The 9,702-nt window shown below is 41.4% G+C and overlaps 2 protein-coding genes across 2 annotated transcripts; one reads left to right on the top strand and one right to left on the bottom strand.

Moving 5' to 3' along the window:
* Window positions 1-235: 235 nt before the first annotated feature.
* Window positions 236-3,620, top strand: gpr39 (G protein-coupled receptor 39). Its single transcript, XM_008329017.2, has 2 exons — window positions 236-1,283; window positions 2,749-3,620. Exons 1-2 carry the CDS (start codon window positions 521-523, stop codon window positions 3,252-3,254), a joined length of 1,269 nt encoding a protein of 422 aa, XP_008327239.1. The 5' UTR covers window positions 236-520; the 3' UTR covers window positions 3,255-3,620.
* Window positions 3,621-3,766: 146 nt separating this feature from the next.
* LOC103392414 (ly6/PLAUR domain-containing protein 1) lies at window positions 3,767-8,379 on the bottom strand. The gene is made up of 3 exons (XM_008329020.3): window positions 7,650-8,379; window positions 6,189-6,320; window positions 3,767-4,122 (listed from the first exon to the last, which is right to left on the bottom strand). The coding sequence occupies exons 1-3, from the start codon at window positions 7,693-7,695 to the stop codon at window positions 3,767-3,769; spliced, it is 534 nt and encodes a 177-aa protein (XP_008327242.1). The 5' UTR covers window positions 7,696-8,379.
* Between the last annotated feature and the right edge of the window lie 1,323 nt (window positions 8,380-9,702).

Below are 9,702 nucleotides of genomic sequence, written 5' to 3' on the forward strand. Positions count from 1 at the left end.
AGAGTCCTTCTCTGTCCGTGTTCCACTGTGGCTCCAAGAATCGGTTCCAAACGACTGTTCACATCATCAGTCCCCACATTCAGACACTCTCTGGATTTTATCATCTCTCTAATCTGTTTTTCTAAAGTAAACCAGTAAATTGACGGTGCGTTAGTCATGATGATAAGAAGTGGAACTGCTCCAACTGTTTAATGTTTAACTGCCCTGCCCTGAATGGAGGCGGGGAGGGGGGGGGGGGGGGCAGTTAAAGGTTGGCTGATACTTGGAGATGACGGTGCCTGACTCGGTCCTCAGACCTGCCAACTGAAGCTGTACACAGTAGACACAGTAAAGCCCTCGACACCAGGTCCACTCGCCTCCTGCTGGAGCCGAAGGAGAAGATGAGTCCAGTGGAGGCCCAGTAGTTTGAAGTTAAACCTTTGGAATTCAGCGACGATCGCAGTGACTCGCCCAGCGGAGCTGATAAGCCACAGAACAAATCAATACTCGGAAAATCAGTGCTCCGAGCGTCGGCGAGGAAATGGAGACGTCAGACGTGAAGGACTGGAGGAAACTTGAACCGAACTATCCTGTCAAAATCTTCCTGACAGTCTTCTACAGCCTCATGCTGGTGACGGGAATTGTGGGTAATTCAGTCACTATCAGAGTGACCCAAGTGCTGAAGCGCAATGGGTATCTTCAAAAGAATGTGACGGACCACATGGTGAGCCTCGCCTGCTCTGATTTACTGGTGCTCCTCATAGGGATGCCAGTAGAGCTCTACAGCGCCATCTGGTTTCCCTTCGCCTCGGCCTCCGGCAATGTTTCCTGTAAGATCTACAACTTCTTGTTTGAGGCTTGCAGCTACGCTACCATCCTCAACGTGGCCACGCTCAGCTTCGAGCGATACGTCGCCATCTGCCACCCGTTCCACTACAAAGCCCTGGGGGGGAGGCGGACCCCCGCCCTCATCACCTTTGCCTGGCTGCTGTCTGTGTTGGTGGCCCTGCCGCTGCTGTTCACCACCGGAACCCAGGGCTACATCCCGCTGCGGTCGGACACACCCGTGCAGAATCTGACTTTTTGCACCAACCTGAGGGAGCGCTGGGTCATGTACAGGGTTAGCATCTTTGTGGCGTTTATCCTTTACATGATTGTGCTGATGGGCGTGGCCTTCATGTGCCGGGCCATGATCCAGGTCCTGCAGAAACCTTGGGACTCTCCAGATAACGGCGTCCACGCAGCACCCAAACACGAGAGTTCAAAGGCCAAGACTGCCAGGAAGCAGACCATCGTTTTTCTGGGTGAGTTAAAAAGTTAAACAATTATTTTCAACAGGCTTCATTTTTAAGTCAGAAATGTGATGTTTGCTCTGATTGGATGTTGTCTTTGTTTGTGTGTGTGTGCGTATGTGTGTGTGTGTGTGTGTGTGTGTGTGAGAGAAATCAGAGAGTCAAAGTTCAGCTTCTGTTTGTCGAGCGCCCTCTGATGGACATGAACAAACACCAGATAATCCATTATGTGCCTTCACTGTTAATTTAGAAGTTTTCTGAATGATCTATGGCAGGGGTGCCCAACCCATGGTCCGGGGACCAGTGCTGGTCCGTGAAAAAAAAAAAAGTACTTTAGTATTTACTAATTAACTTCAAAAAAATGTACTTTAGTATTTACTAATTAACTTCATTCTCCAGTCATATCCCTTTACTTTTTCTAGTCTACCAGCTGACCGGTCCTTGATGGTCGGAGACCACTGGTCTGTGGGATGTAAAAGTTTGTTTCTACTAAAACATGAGTCGGAGACCACTGGTCTGTGGGACGTAAAAGTTTGTTTCTACTAAAACATGAATGACTTTGATTTTTACCATCAAACCGTGAAGAGTGGAGTCAAACAGGAAGTTCATTTAAACTCTGTTCATCAGGATGGACGTGAACAACAACTGGAACTGCTGTCGTTCCACACTGACACCGTACACAACCACACACGCTCTCCGGCAGTGTCCCTCCATTACCTTCCTCTCTGACTGACAGCTGCATGCTTTAACCATGAGCTCCGGAGAACTTTAGCCCATCGGCACTGAACATTGCTAAAGGCTAGCCTGGATGGGAGTGACAGACTGTCTTACCAAAGTGCCTGAGAGAAGATCCAGGTTTGGACTGAGACGGGGAGGGGTGAGGAGTGGGGGGGGGGGTCTGTCTGTGGACTGTGGATCAGGAGATGACTTTAAATCCAGCGTTGTCACTGTGTCCGGTTGTTGTTTATTGATGATGATGATGTCACAGATGAAGCTGCTGCTGCTGCTGTCACTGCTGATGCTGATGCTGCTGCTGCTGCTGCTGCTGCTGCTGCGTTCACTGGACTTCAGTTCGCTGGTGTGTCTGTCTGAGTGGTTTCCAGTGGTTCCACAAACATCTGGCTGTGACTCATTCACATTGATCCAGTGGATCTGATTGGATCAATGTCCTCACCACCGTCTCCCACTGACACAACAGCTGCCTGGACAGAACTGACCTGGTTCTTCAGGGTTTGGATTTGTTGGCGCTTCACGTCGTTCTCATGTTCCACGTTTGTGTTCTTCCTGACACGGACTCACACAGAACATATGGTTGTCTGTATACAGTATGTGTGTGTGTATATATATGTATAGATATATATCAAATATATTTACTATATATTCTAAGCTAATTTTTTCTATATTCGAAGCTTCCTGTCGTTCCTGTCGTTCCTGACGTTCCTGTCGTTCCTGACGTTCCTCTCGTTGTCTTCCTCAGGTCTCATTGTCGGATCCCTGATGCTGTGCTGGCTTCCCAACCAGATTCGTCGTCTGATGATGGCTGCTCTGCCCAAGTCCCAGTGGAGCGCAGCCTTTTTCCGGAGCTACATCACCCTCCACCCCGTGGCCGACTCCTTCTTCTACCTCAGCTCCGTGGTGAACCCGTTCCTGTACAACCTGTCGTCCAGACAGTTCAGAGAGGTCTTCCTCCAGGTGCTGCGCTGCCAGGTCACCGTGCAACACGTCAACAGGCGCACCCTCCAGAACTCCAGTGCGTCCGCCTCCGCCCGCTCCCTGCGGCCCCTCCTGAAGTCACTACGTCAGGGCAGCAGGACCCGCAGCGCCACAGGACGGGACAAAACCCAATCTCCTTTAACAACCTTTCAGAAACAGCAGGACTCAGGACTGGGTTCAGAAACAAACCCGCCCCCCAGTCCGACTGAACGGTCCGACTGTTCGGACGGACTGAAACAGACGGATGATGGATTGTCAAATATACCTTGAATATATTACACACAAACCAACATAATGTTTTTGTTTTTTTAATTTAATATTTGTTCTTCAGTTCCAACAGCTGCGACTAATGACCAGTCATTGTTTCTTCATCAGTTACTGTTTGGTCTTTACATTCAGGAAATTGATTCAAATTTAATTTGTGGTTAAAAAAAAAAAAACCCCAAAAAACTCTCAACGTCCGAAAATTATTCTTTGACGATAGAAGAGGCAGAAAACATATGTATGTGTATATGTATATATGTACAGTATATATGTATATGTATATGCATACAGTAAACTGTCAGTAAACTCTGGTTCTCCAGTGAAAGAATTGTTAAGAGCAAAGGAAAATAAACGTGTTTATTTAGAACAGGAGTTCTGTGTATTACTAACAATTCTCAGAAGTGTGTGTGTGTGTATATGCATGTGTGCGTGTGTGTGTGTTTAGTTGCAGTTGAACACAGAGATTGAAGACGACGACTGTTCCCTTGACTCCACCGTCACGACAGCGCCCCCACTTGTCAGGTTTCCACAGTGTGACCAGCAGCTGAGCTTGTCTTCACCTGTGACCGCAGGTCGTCGTCAGCGTCACCGTCACCGTGCGTGTGCGTGTGCGTGTAGCCGTCAGCATGCGTGTGCCTCAGCAGCAGCAGCTGCAGCAGGACGACACCGAGGGAGAACACCGGGAGCTGGGGTGTGGTCAGGGGGGGGGCAGCCGAGGGCGGGGCTCTCTTCTTCTGCCGTGGTCCGTTACACAGCGGGGTGGTGCAGCAGGTGATGCACACGGAGTGGAGTTTGCCGGTGCAAAACTGCTGGTAACCCGACGACGCGATGAGACAAGCGCCGGAGGAGGCGCAGGATTTGCGGTAGTGTATTCCTGCAAAAAGATGAACAGAAATATGAACAGAAATGATACATTTAAGCCCCTTTACAAAATATTCACCGCTGACTTTTTTCATCCTTCGAGTGGAACACATTTAAGCCCAGCAAAATTGCATGTCCAGTGACCTTTGACCTACTGAACTCTATAAATGTTACCATGTGTTACAGAACAGAACCAGTACCAGAACCTTACTGCCTGAGGAGGAGCTGGGATGGAACTGTCCAATGGTGAGCAGAACACACACACACACACACACACACACACACATTTTTTTTTTCAAGCCTTTCATTTTTTTTCTTCACCATTTAAAAAAAAATCCCCCCTCCTTCCACTAGAGGTTGCCCATGTAGCAAAACATGTACCATATTTTGAAAACACCATGTTTTTGGAATGATGACTAAATGTGGAAACAGAAGTTTATACTGTGTGACTGAAGGTCACTGTCGGGGTAGGGGGGTCGGGGTGAGTTGTGTAGTAGATGAAGATGAAGATGATGAAGAAGATCATGTTCTGGTTTCACGTGTTACTCCTGCAGCGTGTCCTTGTGGTGGGTATCGATCCTACACCGTGTATCTGCGGCGGCGTGAGCGTTAGCCGCTCACCCACACATGAAATGTCAGCAAAGGTCAGAACCACTGCCTCGCTGGTTCTGGTTTAAGAGATTTAATGAGCTGTCTCGGAGCACAGACAACACCGACAGACCACAGTCGGAGCTGCTGACTTTTCAACCGCTCGGCTGAAATATGGAGTTTCCATGGTAACAAAATGATCGTTTAGTTGTTTTCTGAATGGGCCTGTATAAAATACACTCACAGATGCAGTTCCGTTTCTTCACCAATCATCGTCTTTGTAGTAGTGTCATGCTGCTATGTAGTAGTAGCTAATTTTTCACTAGCCTGAGGACAACTCCCCCGTGTGGCTGATGTTCATAATTTATCATTGTTTGTGATTGTTTCTATTCAATAACTGATTTAAGTGTTTTTATTACGCTTGTTTTCCAAGAGCGCGGTCAGCTTTTATTTTGAAAGTATCACTTTTATTTTGAATGCGTATTTCAGTTGTGCTCTGTGGGAGAATTAGACAGTAAAGTGAAGGAGAGAAAGTTAAATTGTTAAAATCGTCAGTTACACGAAACACGGATTGACGTGGTTTTTTTTTACTTTTAACTTGTCGTTTTTTACGTATTGACGATAGTTCTGTTGACTCTGCCGTTTTTACATACGATCGTTTTCACGGTGGATTCTGGAGGCGGACATAGTTCTGTTGACTCTGACGTTTTCACGGTGGATTCTGGAGGCGGAGCTTCGAATTAACCCGTTATTGAAATCACAGGGGTTGTTCGTGCCTCGTGGCGCTGAGACAAGAGACATGGCGTGGAAGGATGAAAAACACTTTCGAACATGTTTTGTTTTTCGTTTTAAGGAGACGAGACGACAAAGGAACAGTGGTGAGAACAGATCTGTCTAAACAAACACTTTAGAGAAAGTTCTGGAGTCTATTTTTGTTGCGCTGACCTCAGAGCGGTTTGGTTGGAGCTCACAGCCGTATCCTGGCTACAGGCTGAAGTGTTGCTTCGCTCTCGGTCTTCGAGTGCTATTCTGGATTAAAGCGAACTTTAAACACGCCGGCAGCGTCAACAACTGCCGTGATGTCGCTGCAGAGCAGCTTTGTGTCGACGACATAGTCACTGATTCAAGAAATCAAACTGTCTGCCAGGCAAACGCCTCAGTACTGTTCATGTCCAGCAGGGCGGCGGCGGTGGACAGAAAAACTCTCAGGTCTCTTACACACACAGGAGAAGGTGACACAGTGACTCTCTCCCTCTCTAAATATATTTTTATACACGTATATAATTAAATATATACACACATATTTAATAAATATATGTACAAACATATAAATATGTGTAATATCTGTCAAACGATTCAAATTTTAGATCTGATTTATCCCCTTGCTTGTGATTAATCAATATAAAATGTATATTTATCGTATGAATCAACATTTTCACATTTGCAGACTACAGCGACACCTGCAGGGAGAGGGAAGGAGCGGAACTTTACCGTCCTCCTTCACCAGCACCTCCTTCTGACACATGTCCTGAACGTTGACTGTGCAGTTGACGATGAAGTCGGCGGTGGAGCAGTCGTGTGTCGTCTCCTCACACTGGTAACACTGGATCTGCAGAGCCAGACCTGAACACACACACACACACACGTTAATCAGGACACCTCCTCTCTCCTCTCTCTCCTTGTTAACTCCTCTTCTCCAAGTCTTTCTTATTGATCGTCATTCAAACCTAAACTCAAGTCACTTTTCTTTTCTTTTGAATGTCATTAGTATTTTATAACACTAATAATTAGGGATGTCCGATATTAGCATAATTGTTATATTTTATCATTATTGTTTTTTTTTTCCAATGATTTGTGACCTAAAAATAGTTTAGGGAAAAACAGCTGTATATGAAAGTGAAAATCACTAGATGGCAGCATTGTAGCTCGTTTTATTAATCTATTTGAATAATCAGGGGATTGTATGCAGAATGCTGGTCCCAACAACTCGTACAGTGGTTTGTACTGATAAATAAATAAGTATTACCAGGAACTCGGTAGTATTTCTATTCAGGGAGGGGGAGGGAGTTCTGTCCCCTAGGGGGAGCATGGCAGAGAATAATTGAGAAGCACTGCTTTGACCCATCACCTTAGTGCATTTACCTTCTTTAACCACCACTGCCCCGCTATATCAGTATGGTTGATGTCAGAATTGGAAATTAAGTGTTAGGACAACATTGGCATATCAGAAGTCAATATCGGACATCCTTACGAACGATAATAAAAATGAAATATGCGTTGAAGTACCGATGTCTGTCAGCTGATGAATTAATTCAAATTTGATCTTATTTTGACAAACAAAGTTTCAGCCCCTCACAAATAAAAAAAAAAACATTAGTCATCAGATGGAGGCATGTTGAAGCGCCCGGGGCAAAACTCTAACGAAACCTGCTTGACAATAACGGTGTCTTTAAATTGTTGTTTTCTCTTTTTCTTTTTTTTTTTTTTTCCAAGCTGACCTCGAGCCCTGACAAAGTGAATCTGTCCCGTCAGCTGCCTCCATCAGAACCTTCTGCTGCTCCACCGTTTCTGATCACAGCGCCCTGATCGATGGAGGAGACGAGCACAGCGGCAGAGACAGATTTGGAGACTGCGTCCTCTTAAGAGTGGAGCCAAAAATGTAAAAAGAATTTATGATTTAAAAAAGGAAATAGTTACACAAATAAGATAATGAGTCTAAACGCAGAACAGAGCAGAACTGGGACCTGGTTCTAGTTCTGGCTCCAGGCTGTGTGCTCTGCTCTTCTCCATCTTAAATAAAGAGCTGCTTCCAGCACCTTACCCTGAGCTGCTGCTGCTGCTGCCGCCGCTGCTGCTGCTGCGCACGTGTCTGTCTCTGGAAGTTCTGCTCCGACCAAACAAACAGAACCATCATGGAGATGAGAAGAGGAAACAAAAGGGAGTGAAATTTACCTGAAGTGGAGGAGAGCAGCAGGACGGAGACGATGAGGAGCTGCATCGTGCACTTAATCCAACAGTGAGCACAAACATGAGAGACGGTCAGACCACGAGAGCAGCAGCATCAGTGGCAGCAGCACAGAGTGCAGATGATGACAGCAACCAGCGTTGCTTTTTTTTTTTTTCTTTTTTTCCCTGCACAAGATGAATGTTGTCAGCCAATCGAACCAATAAAATAAATTAAAAACAAATTAAACAAATAATATAAAAATAAACACATTTAGAGTTAATTTTCATTTTATTTGTTATTTCAATTTTAAATTTATAATTTAAAAAAAAAAAATAACAATAGATAAATGTATGGAAAAAATCAAAATGAAAAAATTATACAAATAAGAATGAATTACAAATAAAAATAAAATTGTTCAGGGAAAGGTTTGGGGTCAGGGTTTGGGTTAAAATTTAAAATATAAAAAATGTTAGAAAAATTAGAAAAATAAACAAAAAAGGGAAATAAAATAAAAAAATAAAAATACAACCAAAAACCCTTTAAAGTCTTGATTGATTTTCATCGACTTTCAAGGACTGAGGGGCTTTCAAAGAATTTCATGGACAAATGGAAATTCAAGGATTTCCAAGGAACTATATTTGTTACTTTATTTTTCAATGTAATGTCAAATGGCTTTTTATTTGTTATTGTACCATTATTTTTAAAATGTCAAAAACAATTTAAGATTTTTTTCAATACTGATTTTTTTTTTTGGAATTATACAAATAATTTTAAAACATCAAACATACTTCAAAATCATATATTTATAAATCATATAATTAAAATATGAAAATTAATATAAAATAGCTATTTTGTTACATTTAACATTAAAAAGCATAAATATATAGAAATATAAAGGACACTAGCAAAGCGAAGACACGATATGTTCAATACTAAAATTATTTTTCCGTAAAATCCCAATTTTGCATGTTATATTGGTTTGATAGTGAAAAATTATGATGAAAATATTTGAATTTTTTTTTTTTAACAAAATTTTGTTTTCTTTGTTTCTCATCAAATTGGAGCATTCTTTTAGAAAAAACCTTATTTAGCCTGTCATTTTTGGTCAAATTTTTGGCAAAACATTTCTTCAAAATGTAATGTTTTCTGCATGTTTGTCATCAAACTCTTAGGTCTGTCTGTTTCTCTTTCCTACTGTATCTGCTAGGTGGAGTTAATCAGTAATCACACTTACCTGTGTCTCTATCGTTGGACTCACTGATGAACATCATGTCTGATTTCATGCCTTGAGAAGTCTGCGCCTTGTTCCCGTGACCAAGTAAGTTTTGTTATTTTTGCTCTTGTATATAAACCTGCTGCTCCTGAATAGAGTTTCCCTTTTTCATGATATTTTTTACAACATTTAACCAAAATTTACTTCTGAAATTAGGATTTTGCAAAAATTCTAGTAACATTTCTCAAAATGCTCTACTTTGATGAAAAACATACAGAAAAAATCAAATTTGGAATTTAAAAAAAAAATTATGTAAGTTTTTCAACATTTGACCAAGAGTGACATGTAAAATTAGGATTTTTCTGAAAAATTCCCCAAAAAAGTTATTTCAAACAAATTTTTCAAAATGCTCTAATTTGATGAGAAACGTGGAAAAGATTACATTTTTTTTCAAAATTTTTTTCAAAAAAATTTAAATATTTTTCTAAATTTTTTTCCTAAAAATTCAACAAAATTATTTTTCTTAAAATTAACAGTTTTTTAAATAACTTTCAAATTTTGTTTAATAAAAATAAAAAAAAATTATAAAAACATTTTTTTTTAAATTTTGATAAAAGTTGTTTTAAAATTTTTAAAATATTTTTCTAAAAAACATTTTTACAAATGTTTTTTCTATATTTAAAAAAATTAAAAAACAATTGTAAATTTTTTTTTTTAAATTTAAAAGTTCTAAAAATTCTAAAAATTAAGTTTTTTTAAAAAATCAACTAACTTTTTTTGAGCTTTTAAAATTTTTTTTCTAAAAATTAAAAAGAAATTTGTAAAAAACTAATTTAAAAAAATTA

The sequence above is a fragment of the Cynoglossus semilaevis genome, chromosome 16 (assembly GCF_000523025.1).
Source record: "Cynoglossus semilaevis isolate Cse_v1.0 chromosome 16, Cse_v1.0, whole genome shotgun sequence".
Classification (NCBI taxonomy): domain Eukaryota; kingdom Metazoa; phylum Chordata; class Actinopteri; order Pleuronectiformes; family Cynoglossidae; genus Cynoglossus; species Cynoglossus semilaevis.

Excerpts from the sequence above, each read along its gene's own strand:
- LOC103392414 (XM_008329020.3), bottom strand. The coding sequence starts at position 7,695 with ATGCAGCTCCTCATCGTCTCCGTCCTGCTGCTCTCCTCCACTTCAG. Across the intron at positions 6,321-7,649 it reads GCTGCTCTCCTCCACTTCAG|GTCTGGCTCTGCAGATCCAG; the intron begins GTAAATTTCACT and ends GTGTGTGTTCAG. Across the intron at positions 4,123-6,188 it reads GGTGCTGGTGAAGGAGGACG|GAATACACTACCGCAAATCC; the intron begins GTAAAGTTCCGC and ends ATCTTTTTGCAG.
- gpr39 (XM_008329017.2), top strand. The coding sequence starts at position 521 with ATGGAGACGTCAGACGTGAAGGACTGGAGGAAACTTGAACCGAACTAT. Across the intron at positions 1,284-2,748 it reads GCAGACCATCGTTTTTCTGG|GTCTCATTGTCGGATCCCTG; the intron begins GTGAGTTAAAAA and ends TGTCTTCCTCAG.